Here is a 19,237-nt window from a genome sequence, read left to right as displayed (position 1 = left end):
TTTCTTTTTATGTTCAGTTTTTATCATTAGCTGAGTGAGATTTCTCGTGGTCTTCCTCAGTCCCTTTAAACAAATGCTAAAATGGCACCTCGAGTACGCAACGACCGCTTCCTTTCAGATACCTCATGTAAATGTAAAGTTGCCCCCTGTGTTTAAATAATTAAGCACTACGCCATGAAGATGTATGGGGGAGTGGATGTATAGATCCACATTTTCTCGACTTCCGTACTAGTTGGAAGTGAGTGAACAGCTTCAAGCCCCGGCCGCTTTACCGCCAGGGAAAGAGCCCCCGGTGTCCATTTGATAGGAGGCTGGGTGGGCCCCAGAGCCGGTTTTGATCATGTGAAGAGAAAATTCTTGACCCTACCGGGACTCGAATTCCAACCCCTCGGCCGTCCATCCCGTAGCCAGCCCCTGTACCGACTCTGTCACTGATGATATAGCGAGTTATCTTGGGACAACGGAAGAAAACGTGAAGTTCCTGGCCTAGACACAGTGTATCACATAGCCGGCCCAAGAATAGCTTGGGGAGCAATTTAAATTGCACATTAATATGAACTGAGTCCAACCCCGCCGACCTAGGTGCGTACAATCCAACGTCCTTGGTCCTTTCTTAATATACAACGTTCCAAGAAGGAAGGTTGGAACAGGTGGGGTGGTTTCTTTGGCGGCTTCTTAGGGAATCCTATTTGTGTTCATCGTTAAACGTCATAAAGGAGTCAGGTATCCCTGATACAGACGGTTCCCGCCCACCGCCCTTTAAGTGAGAACCTTTCGTTGAAACTATTGGAAGCCGTGGACTCCTGACAGCAGTGTTGCTAATACAGTAAAATGTTTCAGGAACTGTTCAGATTAAAATGCTGGCCTGTAAAACCACGTTTTCGCATGCTATATGAGTGCGAAACACCGTGTTGCATTCCGATGGTGTAGGGGGGAGATTGCAAGTACCAGTAAATAAAGTGTTCGCTATAATATATAGTCTAATAAAAAAACTCAGTGGCCTATAGTCCGCAAGCGAACTATGCCGACCTAGCAACCGCCGCTTGTCGGCGAAAATAGTGTCAACTTTAGCGGATAGATGGTGTCATGTGGTCAGCGCAACGGATCCCCACAGCCGTTAATTTCGGTTTTCTAGACCGGAGCCGCTATTTCCTTGAAATAGCTCCTCAATTATCCTCACGAGGCTGAGTGAACCATGTTCCAGACCCACTACTTCTCGGAAAATCTGGTAGCGCCGGGAATCGAACCCGGGACCTCTGGATCTGTAGCCAGATCGGTCGATATATTTGGCTTGTGGACTCAAGCCACGGAGTGTCTGTCGAAAAGATTTGAGAGCACGTCATAACTGAAGTAGGCAGTCTTATGGAAGATTACAGGTCCTGTGTGTTCGTTTGTCAGAATCTAGTAACTTTCTAGTAACTTAACGATCTATGTCACTATTTCATGTTGAAGTACCTCCAAAGATGTCTTAGACAAACAAAAAATAAGACAATTATCTGTAATCAGATAAATCTTACAATAAGTTTACTTCATGGTTCTGCAGCATAGTTCAGTGGATCATTTAAATTATGCATACAAGAAAAAAAAAAGCCGGTTTCAGGATTCGATCTGTGAACTTAGTAAATGACAAATAAGCACTAAGAACCGTGCTATTTTATACAACATATTAACGAATGTGTAACACGTGTTGTCAGTGAATCTCTCTCTCTCTCTCTCTCTCCAACAGGTGGCGGGATGTGAGTGGGGAGGCGGAGCGCCTGGATGTATACAAGCCCGGCGCCATGTACTGTGTCCGTTCATTGCTCGTCCCGGGCAGCGCTTCACTGGCGGCGCAACATTGTTGCTATGATAGGTAAGTTGTCTGACAGTCACAGTGTGCGCATGCGTCTGCCGTTATATTTTGAATACGGCCAGAAAAGTGTAATTGTCTAGTCCGCTTTTGGGCGAAAATAACAATAAAGAAGAAGCTTTATAGCAGTGGTTTCATAAGTGGGTAGCGCGTGTAGAACGAATGGGGGAGAAGAGGAATGCATATAGAATTTTGGTGGGAAAGTCAGAAGGAAGGAGACTACTGGGAAAACCAAGGTGGGTGGACAATATTAAAATGGATCTCAGAGAGATATGATGGGATGCAATTGATTGGATTCATCTAGCTCAGGATAGGGACCAGTGGAGGGCTCTTGTGAACACGGTAATGAACCTTCGGGTTCCATAAAATGTTGGGAAGTTCTTGAGTAGCTGCAGAATTGGCGGCTCCTCAAGAAGGGCTCAGCTCCATTAGGAAGTAAGCAAGGGGACTGACAAGTTGAATTTCCGTCTATATTTTTATTTATTTTGTTAATTTCTTGAGAATTTAAAAATTAACAAAAGGCCGCATTGTTAAAGATATCAGAGTTCTGAATTGCGGGCTTTGGTTTTCCCACTCCAGAATTAAGTGGACTCTTTCATATGTATCTCGTTAAATATACACTAAATTGAAAACTGTTTCCAACAGAATTTACACAGCAAGACAGTGAATACTTCATGTCATCACATAATTTTCATACTTGAGAAATATTTTACAAATTTGGTAACATGTGGCTTTTCAGACTACATGGTGTCACAGACCAGAAGTTTCAGTCAGTACAGTTCAAACGTCAAATTTTAATGAGATTTCTTCCATTTTAATACTGTAGGTACAGAAGGCTCTTAACCCGGGGTTCTGGCGCAGGTACCCCGGATTTTGTGAGCCCAGAAGTGTCAGTTTCACTGCATGAGAAGATTGACATTCTTCCCTGGAGGCTTTGCAAAGGCGACTTCACCAGGTAACTTCAACAGTTTCATTATGACATACAATCGAATAATAGTACAAGCCAATTAATGTTATTACTTTGAGCGTAAAAAGGTAAAGCTATCCCTGTAACAGGCGTTGGAGGACAATAGGGTTGTGAGACGTCGAGGTTCCCACATTTTCTAGATAGTTGGCTCACAGATGGCGGTGAGGTTGTAAGCCTTACACGCCGGCTGCCCTTTACCCCAATCAAAATTCGTGGTACTCATTTATGTTTGACGGTGAATCGACCTCACAGTGTGGCTTGAAGGATGCGGTTCATTGACAAATCCAGAGACCTCATCAGGAATCGAATCCACGATCTTTCGGCTTGTAACATAGTGTCTCAACCAACTACGCTACCGTTGAAATTATGCTCGAGGTACGCACAGAAACTAATGTAAGTATTCATGTAGACTGTCCGTTATTTTTGTCCGTTTTAACTTAAATTGAAGCGTGCATGGAAAATTTTGGTAGAACTCCTCAGTACTAAATTTCATGAAAATCTGTTCATCGGTACACAAGTTGTTTCATAGATACAGGTGGACAGCTATGTCAGGGGCGCTCCGCAGGGTTACGAAAGCGCCCAACATGATGAAAGGATTATGCAAGGGAATGGTAGTCACCCGTCTTATCCTTAAATCTGACGATGAAGAAGATGATAAGCACTTCTTCTGATCATTGTTACAAAAAGAAACTCCGTGGCCTGTAATCCGCAAGCAAACTATACAGACCGAGCGACCGCCGCTTGTCAGCGAAGTCAGTGCCAACTTTAGCGGCTAGAGGGTGTCACGTGGTCAGCGCAACGGATTCCCACGGCCGTTAATCTCGGTTTTCTAGACCGGAGCCGCTATTTCCTTGAAATATCTCCTCAGTTATCCTCACGAGACTGAGTGGACCCCATTCCAGAGCCACTACTTCTCAGAAAATCTGGTAGCGCCGGGAATCGAACCCGGGACCTTTGGATCTGTATCCAGGAACTCTGACCACAAGACCACAGAGGCGGTCAAAGCAACTTCACATTAAGAACTAAATGGAGCACGTCACACGTCACGTCAATTGGAGGTAATTAGCTTCGCATTAGTTTACTGACATTTTTGTCGCCAAACGTTGGCAACCAGCGGGATGGCGTAACGGTAATGATCTAGACTCGGTACGCGTTTCGAGTCTCAATCGAGACAGTGGCTATACTGAGTGAGGGTTTTCGCAGTCTTCTTCGGTACTTCCGGGAAAATGACAGAATAGTACCTCGATTATGCTACAAGTGCCTCCTTCCATATCCTTTCCACTTCATCAATCATACCACATGACGCTATATAGTGACTGCTGAAATTATCGTAAAATAGCTAACAGAGAAGATAAGTTGGTTAAGCAAACTAAATTATATAAAATAAATATTTTTAAAATGATACACTTCATCATTTGTATGCTTATATCAGTGATAGATTCTAAGGCCAGTTTCGATTATTTTGGTAACCTTGACTCATCAATAATATTTGGAAGAACTTGTTCATGAAAATAAGTACAAGACATGCTGTGTTGCAACAGTGTATGCATGGTAAATGCTTACAGGAAGGATCAATAAGTTTGATCCTTTCTCACTGAATGTGATTTCCAGCATGAGTGGTACAATATTTAAAATAGAAATATATTTAGACTTTCCTGTGTTTTTCATCTTTTAGGTACAACAGAGTTCGGCCACCAAATAATGGAAATAACTGTACAGCAAATCCCAGTGAAGAAGAATTCCTACAACAAGTCCAAAATGCGCAGTACTTTTAAAATTTGAGTGTCATGCGATTTAAAACGTAATTCTCATTTTGTTCTTAAAGATTACTTGTTACAGCCAAACAGAAAATTCTTTCTTCTTCTAGAATATCCGTACCTAAATTTCAGTCTAAACCATACTGAAATATCAGTTACTCTGGTAACTGGATATTTTCATTGTACAGGAGGTCAACTCACTATTTTAGTTTTTAGTGTGTTTTCATGATGTACCTGGTTGGAATGTTGGCCAGTCTATGTCCTTATTTCATTTTTATTTTTCTCACCTTATTCCTGAGATTTTGTATTTTTAGTTCATCAAGAAATATTTAATTTATTTTATTTAATGAAATATTACAAGTGTATTAAATATATTTCACCTTCACTGTACTTTCCTTTCCTTCTCCCATGCAGACTGTCTGCTATACTGAGTGGCGTTCATGTTTCAGCCTTCTCTTTCCACCCTTACGGAAACATTTTCATTAATACTGTGGCGTACAGATCTGTTGCTAGTCAGTAACTCTGTAAACAGCGACCTTTTCTGGGCAACAGCTAGGTAAGCATGGTTCCATTGCTAGGAAGCAGATTCTTAATAATGCAACAGTTGGACTACAACAGTGGAAGTGAGGTGTTTTCTATGTGGTCTGTGCCGAGATGTTATCAGCAAGGGACAAAGTTAGTTGAGAGTTCAGTTAAGTTCCATATGGGAGGCTTTGGAGATAGGGCCTCAGCATGTGAAACTGAAGAATCTCCAGTGTTGTAAGCCATTGCCAGGGTAAGGCTGGTGAAGACAGCTGGCTGAAAAAGGCTTAGCGGGTGCTGAGGTTATTTGTGAATTTTGGAGCTTAGCGGTGGCGCTGTTCTTACTTTGACTTATGAGTGTGTGCATAACTGGTCAATAAATCCATTCACCAATCCAAACACCATCTATAGTCATCCCTATGTGTGACAATATGCTATATCAGTGATGCCTAAATTGTGCCCCGCAGAACTCTGATTCCCATGAGATATTACCAAGTGTTCTATTGATTAAGTTCTGTCATGTTGTTCAAGAAGTGAGTTAAGATTTCATGTAAAGAATTTTGATTTAATCATTACAGACATTAAAATGAAAACTGATATAAATGTATTAATTTATATTAACATGAAATTAATATTATCAGTGCAATTTTTTGTCATTAATACAGACAGCTAATTTAATCTAAGACTTTTATTTCACTAGGGAATCATCAATGAAAGCTATAATTATTGACTTTCTGGACATTATCCATCATTCTATTTATTTATTTAAAAACGTTTCAAGGGAATGACTCTGTCCCCACTGTTAGGTAAAAGCCTGTTCAATTGGGCCCAATCAATAGAGCTAGTCCCTATTTCCGAAGGTCTGGAAATAGGAACTAGCTCTATTGATTTGGCCCAAACAAGTAGCCTTTTACCTGAGGACAGAGACAGAGCCCAGTCTCCAAAACGTTGTTTTTAAATAAAAAAAAAAACAGGACGTTGGATAGTGTCCAAAAAGTCAATAATTGTATTAATATACCATCGTCACAAACTTGTAGATCGTATCAATGACAGATTTGACTCCATTTTGTGTGTGTTTCAGCTCAAGCAACAAACTATAAATAAATTCCTTGTTAACACATACAAAACGAATTCTGTCCTCAAGTATGTATAATATTATGTTGTGACCTGGTTCATGAGTTTAAATACCAAATTTCTGAATCTCTTTCTAATCTGGATGATTGAATTCAAAATTTGAGGATAAGTTTTAGTAGGTTTTCATTTACATTATCTAACATTTAAGCGACTATTGTACGTCTTTAAAGTAATGAGCCTCAGTCGGAGGTTTGTAAGTTTAGTCTCTGATCATTACTAGACACAGACTTTTCTGTGCACATACCAAAAATATGCCTCAGCTTAGGACTACAAAATAACAGCCTTCATGCTAGTTCAAAACTTCTTCTGTATATTCCTGCTGCCGGCCTCACCCTTAAAATCATTTACAACCATCGTCATCAAATAAATAAGATCATAACTGGAAGAGTTTTCCACAGATCAGAGCAAAACATTGCAATGTTAATTCATATAAAGGCAGTACTACAGAAGCTTAAAAAGAAATCAATAGATTTTACAAAACAAGTGTAAGAATTACACAAAGGAAAAATATCAAAATAATTTCAACATAACATGTATGTAATGTCAAAAACTGTGTGATTATGTAAGATAAGATAAACGTATATTACAAGTACAATTTTAATGAGTGAACATAGTCATTGGAACAATGAAAAATGTTTAGTAACAAAATGAAAGGGAAAGAGAATCAAGTTCAGTCCACAACGAAATTCCTGCATTTTGAATCAGTCATTAGATACAAGCTCTTAACCCTTTTCTTCCTAGTATTCAATGCTGGTTACAATGGAATGCTGTGTCCTTGGGTTTCACCTGTGAAGATAATGTGTTGCTTCAACAGGAGTCCTTGCACAAGGACATCATTTAAGGCCAGGACCCACTTTCTTATCTCTTAGCATACTCTGCTTATATCTTGTACATTCAATGTTAATAAGTGTACAATGGCACACCGTATACTATACATGAAACAATGATGTGTGAATATGTAGCTACTGATGTACTTTTTGTAAATACTAATGAAGAATTCTGTAATAAAAGCTGAAAATTCTCCACAATCCTGATCAGTATGTTTGCATGTTTTCTTTTTATTGTCTTGTTATTACCAAGAAATAATATAGACGTTTCTCTTGCAAGCGAAAATGGATTTAATACACATAGTTCCTGCCCCCAGTAGTGTGCAAGTGGTGAGACTTGAAAGACAGCTCGCTGAGTGGGATATGAGATCTAAAAAATAACGTCTTTCAGCTTTTTTTTTTAGTTTGTTGCTCTAATAGGAGAGCCTGTTTTGTTACTCATTTCTACTCTATGTTGTGATATTGTGCGGTTTCTGTGAATGGTGGGTAGTTACTAAGGATGCCATGTTTATTGATAGTGTCGTGTTTTGTCTCTACTATTGTAAGGCTACGGTTTTTGAAAAAATGACTAGTGGGATACAAGATCCAAAAGATTGAAAATCACTGTCGTAGCACACACATTCACGAAGAAATTAACTGAAATGTCAGTGTTTACAGGAACATCACACAAACAACCCACATACAGATTAATCTAACATTATTTTCTAATGTAGAAAAATGTTTAACTCGCAAATAGGCATTCTCCTAGAAGCTATAATTTTGTAAGGTTCATCATTAATTCGCATGACCTTGGTTCAGTCTAATGGAAATCACTTACTTGGAAGGTGTATCCAGTTACTTGGATATTTTCCATGACCTGTGGGCTACGCTGAGAGAACTTTATAAATTGTTCTGTGTACTACAAGAACATTTTTAATGGGCATAATCGAATAAAAATTACCATATTATTACAAGATTTTGGTGGGTATTTAATAATTCGGTAACTTTTATTCGAGTATGCCCATTACTTGATTTAGGGAGAAAGCGACATTCTTGTCTTCTGTAACAAAATAAGAGACGAAAAGAAAGCATATACTGTGGAAAGATAATAGTGTTGAATCCATATGTGTTTAAACGTGTAAGTGTACGTCTTATAATAATAAGGAAATATATTCAAACATAAATTTGAAAATACTTTTGGCTATTCGTCCTCAGTTCACATTTCTCGTCTTTTGAATACCAACATTTGTCGATTATGAAATGAAATTTATCGAAATTCGATAGATACATTCTGCTGTTGTATTTTTTTTATTGCTAGTGGGGTGGGACTAAGTCCCTTGTACTGCGGCCACTTCTGGCCCTATTGTACCAGCCCCCGATGACAGGTGAGGGGGATTGTGGAGCAATTGGTGGAATGAAGATTGTCAGGGGAAACCGAAGTACTCGGAGAAAACCTGCCCCAGCGCCACTTTGTCCACCACAAATCCCACTTGGCCAGACCCAGGATCGAACCCGGGCCGCCGCGGTGGGAAACCAGCGACTAACCGCTTCAGCTATGGCGCGGCCATCTGCTGTTTGAAGTATTCGATATTACGCTACAGTCGATCACTAGCTGCAATGCCGATCGGAATAAGGGGTTTAAAGCAATTGTTTCTACAATCTTTCAAAAGAGGGCGGAAATATCGTATCGTCAGGTGCACCAACATGATAATATTTATGATCAATATTCATTATACTACTTCGTTATTTTGACGTATTGTAACTATTCTGAAATTAAGGGGAAAGAATATTTAATTAAAACGCTGTATAGCATAGAACATTATGTTGTCAGGACCTTCATATTCAAGGGACCTTCCTTCTTCACAGGCGTATGTTCTATTTACTGCCCTAGCCCAGGTGTCATCGTGTTTGATGGCCGAATGGTGTTTGGTTGTCATGGTTACATAAGACGCATATTTTAGTAGTCTGTTACAATCATTATTTCGGTCATGGAATTTGGTTTCGATTTCTCTCCTGGGCGGAAGGTACAAGTGGCGAGTATTTGAAATTTGCATGTGCCCTAGTTCGCATTAATATGTCTCAGTACCATGCACTCAGTTCATTGACCGCTTTTGAGTATAACTGTTGTTTACAGTCAATTACAACATTTCACATTTGAAGTATTTTATTTCGTGGTAAGATTTTTTTTGTTAAAGTTAAAAGAGCAGGCCTTTCTGTTTTGTTGACATTAAATTTCGTATTTTTACAGTCACCGCTTCAACCTCTTAGTTAAAATTTCTGTAATTTCCTCGTTCCTTCTTTTAACAACAATCTACGCCAACACGTGCCATAAATAAATTTCTGTGGTGTGAATTCAGCCAGGATATGCTTGTTAACAGGCCCCACCTCGAAGAGGCAGAAGAGCAGGCACTTCTAACACTAGTATTGGTGCATTTCCTCCAAGTCCAGAACGAGGTGACATTGGTTCAACTGACGACGTCACAGACAGTGCTGCACTAAACTCTGCACTTACATCAGGTTTCCTGAATAGTCCTGATAAGGTGCTGTGAAAATAAAAAGTACTTTATCTGATTTGTTTAAGTATTAGTCGAAAGAGCTCTCTTGTTCATTGTCAAAACGAAGTGGTAATAGAACTTCCCTCCCCAAACACACGCATGTTTGGTACAGTTTTGAAAATCACGTGAAATTTCTTAATATTGATAACATCTATGCCCCTTAGTCTACATCTGCAACAGAAAACACTATAAATCTTGTCACCATCAAGAATAACAGAAATGACAACAGTGACAGAGATCATTATCTGCCACTTGTATCTGTAATATGTGCTGTTAATTTACTTTTGTAAGAAATTCAGTGCACTTGTTCTGTAATATCCACATATACTTAATACAAACACTCTCTTTCTCATATTGATTGAAATATTGATACATTTGATTATAGGGACAAATGTATGTTCCTTGATCATCATCACAAACAGACATGTATCATAATGAAGAGAATAAAGCAAAATAATGTATTCTCCTCACACTATATTTTATACTGATTTTATCTGACAATGCTGTTATTTACCAGTTTTACATGCTGGAAAATGAATTTGAAAATTGTCTTCAGTATACCTAATACAGTTTTGCATGTACTTGCAAACTAGCTATCTAAGGAATTGCATGTTACAAGGTCTTCTATGAATCTTCGCTTGTTAATCAGATGGCCAAGGGATTCCATGGTTTGATGTAACCCAATTCATCGTCAGTTTCACAGAATTGCACCATCAGTACTTAGCTAAAAGCAGTGCATTCATGCATGACCCATCTGAGAGTCATCCTCCAAATTATACCTAGTGGTTCCAAGAGCTCTTTCTTTCCCTTGAGGTTTTCATACCAGAATTCTATATTTATTTGTAATTTATTAATATATACACTACATACCCAAAATATCTCATGCTTCTTGTAAAGACAATGTGTTTTTAATAAGTTAGTGCTAATTTCTGATGTTCTCTAAATATGTGAGAAAGCCCAAAAAAAAGACAATGGGGGTGTTGTGTCATTTCCAGCACTACTGGCTGAACATTTCTCATACGCCACTCTTGACTACACTGCAATAAACCCATTCTATTGATTATTTTTCCCCCTTCCTCCAGAGTTTGGACTATGCAGGGCCTGTTGCTCCTCCGAGATCAAGGAAAACTGGAGGTTGGGCTGATGAAGCCATTAAATCCGGAAAGTAAGTGACCTTATTCAGCCATGCATACTAGATATATTATGTGTATCATGCAGTCATGCCAACTAATACATTGAGACTATTTCAGTAGGGAGGTACGGCCATATCTGTCTAAACGTCCCCATATTTTTACACCAAAATTTTGAACATGTGTAACGACAATACTAAAAAATCTGTGTCAAACAAAAACTGGAATTTACTCAGACTTTTTGAAAAGAATGTTGTACATCTGAGGTTACAGAAGAAGCAGTGACAACTTCTGGGACTTCTATTATGACCACAAAATAAAACATAAAGGTACCAAATGGAAAAGTAAAACACCCTTCCTGCAGAGAAAATTTTCGTAATTGATGGTTAGAACCCTGCTGATCTTTTTTTTTTATATTGTCCATTGCTAATTAGTTTCTCTTGAACACGGTCTATCAGGTATTCTACAGTCAAGCTTTTGAAATGTTTTTGGCAGTACATGTGACAAGAAGAGTCAAGAGTCTTAGTAGGACATGCGAATTTTTCATCATGATAGTGTGTTATTCCATACAGTATGTCTTTCTCTAAGGCCATTCTGTCCATAAATCCAATGCCAGTATAAGAACATCCCCATATGGGAGATTTGAGGTTTTCATGATAGTGACTTTGAAGAGTAATATCTTTTCTGCAATTACACAATGTATGAGTAGCCTAGCAGAAATATACTGATGTTCTGGAGCAATGTACTGGTTCCATCTTCAGAGTCCAAGAGTAAGCTCAGCAGTTGATTGGTTTAATCTTTAACCCTGAAGATGGAGACACTCTGTTTTTCTGAAATGTTGATAAACTCTACCAGACTAGGTGGCATCATATCGCAGAAATATCTATCTTCAACATCCTGATAGTTTCCGGATCTTTCACTGTGTAACTTTTCACATTCCTAAAACTGAAAATTTCATTAAAGAAATTTCATTTTGCATCTGTTGAAGCCATCCTGGGCAGTGTTTCTATGCCTTGCAATAATAATGTGATGTGTGTAGAAAATCTGAAGGCTACTGCTTTCTAGGTTACTACATCCAATAATGATTATTGATAAATTCACCTTTTTAACTGAACCATTGTGGTGACATTATAGTTAACCATAGTTAAACATCTGGTATTGTTTCAGGAGACGAAGTGCCAGCAACTTAATTGAACAGTAAGTATGTTTTTAAGCATTCTTATGTCAGTATAATATACTGCATTCTTAAATTATTTTTCACTCAAATTATTTTATGTTATCCAGTTTATAAGACTGCCTCTGTGGTCTAGTGGTCAGAGTTCCTGGCTACAGATCCAGAGGTTCGGGTTCGATTCCCTGCACTACCAGATTTTCTGAGAAGTAGTGGGTCTGGAATGGGGTCCACTCAGCCTCGTGAGGATAACTGAGGGGCTATTTCAAGGAAATAGTGGCTCCGAACTAGAAAATCAAGATTAACGGCCATGGGGATCCGTTGCGCTGACCACGGGACACCCTCTATCCACTAAAGTTGGCACTAACTTCGCCGAAAAACGGCGGTCACTCGGTCGGTATAGTTCGCTTGCGGACTACAGGCCACGGAGTTCTTTTTAATCCAGTTTATTAACCTAACAGTACTGGTTCCTGACTTCTGTTTGAGTTGGTGTTTACATCTAGTCACTGCCATAGAGTTTTGCAAGAAGCACCAGAAATAGCAGACATTTCTAAAAGTTTTATGGACTGTATGGTCACTATCAGGATAGCAGCGGACAAAACAAAATAACTTTTAACATTCCGATTTTTTTTTGCACTATATAACTCAGTTTCTTATAATTTTTATAATTCAAGAGGAGAATTGAGGTGAGTTTCAAATCAAATGTAAATAGATGCATATAAACAGTTCTAGTCATGCATCATGTATTATGTTGGTACAAAACACGGCCATTTTTACCATAAGTTATTTGGTAGCCTGAATTCTAGAACTGCTTGCACAGTAACACATCCCTCATGTGGATGAAAAACTTTTGGACTGATCTATCCTCCACATATCGTACCCCAATCCAATCCCCACGGATGGGTATCCTCTGCTGTTGTAATTTCCTCAGAGTATGAGTTTCAATCATAGCCAGGACAGAGTTCATGGCATTTTATTTCATATTAATTATCTCTGGAGGCATAAATCTGTCCAGGTATCTCTTGCACATATGGGTCCAGAACACTGATTTCAGATTGAACTCATGTTCATTCGTCACAGTGATCTGAAATAATGTGCATATGCTGCATGATTACCTTGATTTTTAAATTATGTAATTATCAAACTTTCATATCATTACTTACTGTAACACTGTAATTTATTATTAGCAATCACTCATTGTGTGTAAACTAACCCTTTTTGTTTTTCTATTAGGGAGAGATTTAGGGGACCTGACAAAAGTAAAGGTGACTCTGATGATGGTAAGCGAATTATACTACATATCTGAGAAAGCAGAGATCAGAGTTCAATTCCTCTACAATAATTCTGTAGCTGGATATATGAGTAAAAAAATATTTATTGTTAAGTAACTGATTTTCATTACTCTTAATTAAATTCACCTAATGGTGCTTGTGAAAATTAATACAACTTACAGGTTATAATTTCTGGGAGAACTTGAGGCCTAAGAATTTTCCTATATATGAAAGTAATTTTAGATTAAACTTTTGTGTGATTTCACTTTAAACACAAAATATGTAATTGATATGTACTTGCGTGCACCCACTCAGAGTTATTTTGAATCAGAGGTTTATATGAAAACCATACATTAGATTCTTCTACACATGTGGAAGGAAATTTATGCCCCTTTTCTTGGTAATGAAATTAATATATACAAACAATAAATGTTGCGACAAACTTCAAACTTCATTTATGTGGAAATAATATTTTTCTAAAATTGAGATTTAAATGCTGTATCATAAAGACTTTAATTTTTTCCTGCCTAGCTGAGCTGCATTTATGTAGACTAGTTTATATTTTAATTTTTACCCACATAAAACCTATTATGCAAGGTGTGATAATTTAATTTCCGGAATGGCCATAGCATGTTGCTGGGGTAAGCCAACCAAACTCACGTACCCAAGCACGTTTGGACATGGCCCAACTTTCGTTTACATGAGCCACAGACCAAATGAGTTGTTTGTTCCCAAGCAGCAGAAGAAGTGGTATGTGTCTGCAGTATATATTGTTGGCAGAAAAATGAGTGACAACAATCTGGAGCAGCAGGTAAACATAGAGTTTTGTGTGAAGATTGGTAAAAGTGCCAGTGAAACGTTAGCCCCATTAACAATGGCTTATGGTGAATATGCTATATGAAGAAAATGAATGTTTTTGAATGGCATAGATGGTTCAAGGATGGGCATGAATATGTGCAAGATGACCCAAGCAGTGGGAAGCCAGAAACGCAAAAGACAGATGCAAAAGTGGACAGAGTATGAACCTTGGTGCGCTGATCAAAGATTAGGTGTGAAACTAATAGCATTAGAATTGAATATGAATAGGTGAACAGTGCAACAGATTATTACAGAGAATTTGGGAATGAGAAAAATTTCCACAAAAATGGTGCTTCGAATCTTGACAGATGACCAGAAATACCGTTGGCTTCACATTTCATCTGATCTTTGACTCAATGCAGAGATGTTTCATAGGGTCATTGTCAATGATGAAACGTGGTGTTGTCAATACAACCATGAAATTTTCGCACCTTGTACATTATTGATTTATCCATATTGCACCATAAGGATTCTGTGTTAAATGTATCAGGGACATGGGTCATAAAGCTTGTATTTGCCTTTAGTTTGTATTTACTATCCTCCAATGCAAAGAAGGTAATGCAGTCATTAAGACCAGCCTGCATATACTGAGCAAGCCGGTAACATTGGCATAATTCTCAAATGATTCTTGCCATTGCTATTGGTACACTGAAGTGCACTGGGTAGATAAACAGACAGCAGAACAATGAAAGTTGACTAGTTCCACCCATCACTTGCACCGCCTTTTCTTAGTCAGAGAATAGTACCTCAAAGGCATGTAATTTTTAATAATTCATAATCACTTACTGACTGCCCTGGTTGATTTCTTCTAGATATTCCCATTATTCCAGAATTGGATGACTTGCAGGATGAGGATCTGGCATCTCAAATAGCTCATGCTCCTTCGTAAGTGCCTGTATATTAAGAAAATGTTGTAACTGAAGTTTATGGAACTAGTGAACTATATCTTTTTTATATATAACACATTTTTCAGGTCCACTGTGGACCGAGTTGATACATACAAGGAACTTGATTCAGATCTGTTAAAACATGCAGCATTTGCAACCCTGGATGATGTCAGTTTGCGTCTCCTTACAAAATGCCTGAATCTTGAATCAGAAGTCAAGGAGGTTAGTGTCATGCTAAATCCTGTTTATTATTCATTTACTTAAATCTGTTTTTATGCAGTGAACATTGCGATAGAGCTGACTTTCACCCTAAGAATAGATGCAGTTCTCGTTCAGTGAGTAGCAGAGACAATGCCATTTTTAGGTGCATTGTGAGGTACACTTGAACCCATAATTCTCTCATATGTATTATCATGAGTAATATTAAAAGACATCTGCATTAAATAAAATGAACTGAGAATACTTCTAATACCTTCCATACCCACATTTCCCAATCTTAATCCCCAGGGATGTTATAAAATAAAATATTTGGTTAGAATTAGAAACACTGGAAATGATGTTATTTTGGTCCACAGTGTAATTAATTTCATTACTGTCATGTGTCATAATTGCATTTTTTAAAACCAAATCGTGAGAGAAAATAAAGATTTTTGTTCTGGATGAAAAATACTTTAATGGCAGCAATAGAAGATGACAGCTTCCTGTAAATTTCTTGAGTACTCTGTGAGTACCTTGAAGTTTGTATCTCTTTTCCCAGTAAGAGCATGAAACATAACAGTGTGTGTCTGCTGTATGAATTCTGATAGTCAGACTTTCTTCTTTTTCAGGCTGACACAGCATGGACTTGGGATCTTCTGTTTACAGATGTAGCCTCTGACTTGCATTATGAGTGGGAGAATCAAACACGAACTAATTCAGACAAAGATACAGCATCAGAATGAAAAGACTTTTGTATTGTAATTCATCTTAATAAAAGTTCTTAGAGGACTATACAAACAAGGAGTAACTAAGAAGCAACATCATGGTATTTATATTGTATTTACTGCTAATTCTGCTCTTCATGTCTATGTTGGCTCTGGGAACACAGTAACATATGCTGATAAACGTTAAATATTGCCTTTGCAAGAACATTTACCTTCATCCTGATGAAAAGGGGGGATATTAACCGTAAAATTACCTCTAAGATTTGAAAACTACTCAATGCTGAAATGAAACAAAAAACCATTTCAAATAGCTTCCTCATCAACAACTATCATATGGAAACAGAAGAAAGAATTGCATAATTCTCTGAAACTATGACTTATGTCTTACAAGTACAAAACATTCAACTTGTTCTTGATACAGATATTGACAACTCAAGGAATGAGTTTTCAGTAGTATCATCCAAACTCCTTAATTCTTAATACAGTTTTTATGTTTCTGGACATTATCCATCATCCTGTTGTTTTTTTCAAACGTAACTCTTGCAGATGCTTTGTGATGTGCTTAGTTTGTGTACCCTATCTTGTGTTGGTGTATGTATCTGGAGATAGGGACTAGCTCTATTGGACTGGTCCATCTGCTTAGGTTTTACCAGAAGACAGAGACAGAATCCAGTCTCAGAAATATCGTGTTTTAAATAAAAACAGGACAGTGGATAATGTCCAGCAACACAATAACTCTATTAATATATCATTGTCACAAACTTTAAGACCTTATTCCTTAACTCTTGTGCAGATATGATTAGACAGGTCTTTTAAATTTTGTTCATCGTACATTTTTAAAATCATTAATAAACTAGTTATTGTGATTTGTTATATAATATTCCTGTCTAAATCATAATATTTTAATTGGGCTTGGACATTGTGTCAAGTTAATTTTCAATTCTGTTCTACATAATGAGGAGCTTCATAACTTGTCCTCTTTTCCAAGTATAATTAGAATGATCAAGTCAAGGAGGATGAGGTGGGCAGGTCATGTAGCACGAATGGGGGAGACGAGGAATGCGTATAGGATATTGGTGGGAAAGCCAGAAGGAAAGATACCACTGAGAAGACCAAAGCGTAGGTGGGTGGACAATATTAGAATGGATCTTAGAGAGATAGGATGGGATGGGATGGATTGGATAGATATGGCTCAGGATAGGGACCAGTGGAGGGCTCTTGTGAACACGGTAATGAACCTTCGGGTTCCATAAAATGCTGGGAAATTCTTGAGTAGCTACAGAATTGGCGGCTCCTCCAGAGGGGCTCAGCTCCATGAGTAAGTAGGTAAGTTCTATTGTGGGATGGTCACAAGGTTTTTACAAATTCTTTACACAAAGTGCATAAAATGAATGCATTATGAGGCATCAGTGTCAGTCCACATGTTTGATATTTGAAATTAGAAAATGGATTGCAGTTACATTTGGTATTTTGGGGTCTACATTGAAATTAGACAAGCGAATTTAATTTTGATTCATATTGCTCAAATGTAAATTGTACTTAACATAAAGGTTTTGACTTGACCAATTTTCATAGATATCATTCACAATATGAAAGGCATAATATGTGTATCACCCATTAAGAGCTACAAATTGTATTTGAAGCATTCTTCAATATGACGAATATGTAATGAAATACAAATAAAAGCCAAATTCTGCCTCATCTTGATTCATTTGCTTGTCTTTCTTATCTTGAACAGCATGCATACATTCATTATATACTTAGAAAATAATTAAACGTGTATGTATCACAGTCCTTCAATAATGCAACAGCTATTAAAATATTCACCATTAAAACTTAACGCAACATGTTTTGGCCATAGATGGTCATCTTCACGTGTTTCAATGCGTCCAAACTGGTACACTGCTTTTATGGGCACTAAAATCGCGTATTGCTGGCGACTTAAAATAACGACCGAAACGCGCGATTTTAGCACACATCTGCACACATGAGCACATGAGATTTCAGTAAGAGCTCCTAAAAGAAAAAGTTCATAATAAAGCCCCAAAAATACCTTCATCGGGTAAAATCACTTAATCCGAGACCGTATGCATAACAACGCCGTTTGTCTTTGTCAGCAGCCAACATTGTTTTGGATACATCGAGGTGTACGGCGTGTCAGGAGTCTATTAGATACTGATGCGTTGTTTTGTGACCTGTTATGTTTCCGCTGATACTCTGACGTTGACAGTTGGAAAAGAATTACGAAGTGATGAATGAAGTATATGTGAAAATAGAAAAAAAAATGGCATACTGCTCACTGCAGTGCCGGCATATGGAAGCGACTAAATTACCTCGTCTGACCTAGTCGAAAAAACCCCAATTTGGAAATTCGCGGTAGTTCGAGGAGTCCTGACATACTCTACCGTGCGACATGGCAACGTGAGTATACAGACTTCTGGAATCGACCACGTGACAACACGTACTGAGCAGATCTGCCTATCTCTTAGCGATCAATGTTCAGCTGTGCCATCACTAGCACAACACTTCCAACTCCACAGAGCAAAGATTTTGGTATATATGACGCACCCTTCCACCACATTTCGTCTTCAACTTTGCTAAGAATTTGTACATTTATTTCATCGACAATACGCCATAGATATGCAATGTAATATATCTAATTCATAGAATAAATTGCATTTATTTGTACTTCGGAAAGCTGTACGATAAATTCATCGCCAAAATTGTATATTTCATATCTTAAATGTTACAAACTAACATGACGTGTAATATAAGGCGACATCTGCTACGTAATATTACAACAAACACATGTCGCTAACGGCGGATCACTGAGTTCCACCAAATTGGCGCCATATTTCAAATTGAAGTTTCAGAATACTCCATCAAAATGTAGAGTTGTTATACCAAGACAACATATTAAACATAATTATTAATATACTAGACAATTAAAATGAAATACAATCCAAAATACCGAGGGAAATAATGGGTCATCATCATTATCATCAGTAATCTGTCAGACGACAGGTGCACAGTCTCTTCCAAAACAATTCCTCCACTTAATGCGATCTAGAGCTTCCTCCTTCAAATGACAGTATCCTCTTCTGTCCCCAAGGTCATCCAGCATCTTTTTACGTCTTCTTCCTCGTCTTCTTGTCACTTCTATCCGCCCCTCTATCTTTCCTTCAATAACTTCTTTTAGAAGGCAGTTTCTGCGTAAAACATGACCAATCCAATTAGCCTTCCTTTTTCTTATTTCATGTAGGATATTCCTCTGCTCACTGACTCTAATTAACACTTCTTCATTTCTCACATAATCGGTCCAACTGATCTTCTCCATCCTTCTCCAACACCACATTTCGAAACTTTCCAGATGTTTCTGATCTACTGCCCTAAGTGTCCAAGTTTCA

The 19,237-nt window shown here is 38.0% G+C and overlaps 2 protein-coding genes across 3 annotated transcripts in view; both read left to right on the top strand.

The window, feature by feature from the left end:
• The window catches only part of LOC111869168 (isthmin-1-like), a 31,238-nt gene extending 25,204 nt beyond the window's left edge, over positions 1 to 6,034 (top strand). Inside the window, exons 3-5 of the mRNA XM_033753307.1 lie at positions 1,727 to 1,852; positions 2,676 to 2,804; positions 4,492 to 6,034. Coding sequence (XP_033609198.1) covers positions 1,727 to 1,852; positions 2,676 to 2,804; positions 4,492 to 4,591 — 355 coding nt within the window. The 3' untranslated portion in view covers positions 4,592 to 6,034. The remainder of the gene's footprint in view (positions 1 to 1,726; positions 1,853 to 2,675; positions 2,805 to 4,491) is intronic.
• A 2,907-nt stretch (positions 6,035 to 8,941) lies between these two features.
• On the top strand, positions 8,942 to 15,920 carry LOC111869175 (intraflagellar transport protein 43 homolog). Of its 2 annotated transcripts, XM_023860449.2 has the most exons (9): positions 8,942 to 9,059; positions 9,414 to 9,575; positions 10,673 to 10,755; positions 11,888 to 11,917; positions 13,125 to 13,171; positions 14,092 to 14,094; positions 14,833 to 14,905; positions 14,994 to 15,129; positions 15,735 to 15,920. In XM_023860449.2, exons 1-9 carry the CDS (start codon positions 9,024 to 9,026, stop codon positions 15,846 to 15,848), a joined length of 684 nt encoding a protein of 227 aa, XP_023716217.1. In that variant the 5' UTR covers positions 8,942 to 9,023; the 3' UTR covers positions 15,849 to 15,920. The 2 variants fall into 2 exon arrangements, with proteins under 2 accessions (XP_023716217.1, XP_023716218.1); XM_023860450.2 differs by lacking the exon at positions 14,092 to 14,094.
• Positions 15,921 to 19,237: the final 3,317 nt, after the last annotated feature.

This window comes from Cryptotermes secundus, unplaced genomic scaffold (assembly GCF_002891405.2).
Source record: "Cryptotermes secundus unplaced genomic scaffold, Csec_1.0 scaffold1441, whole genome shotgun sequence".
Lineage (NCBI taxonomy): Eukaryota > Metazoa > Arthropoda > Insecta > Blattodea > Kalotermitidae > Cryptotermes > Cryptotermes secundus.
This window is presented reverse-complemented; position numbering and strand designations above follow the sequence as displayed.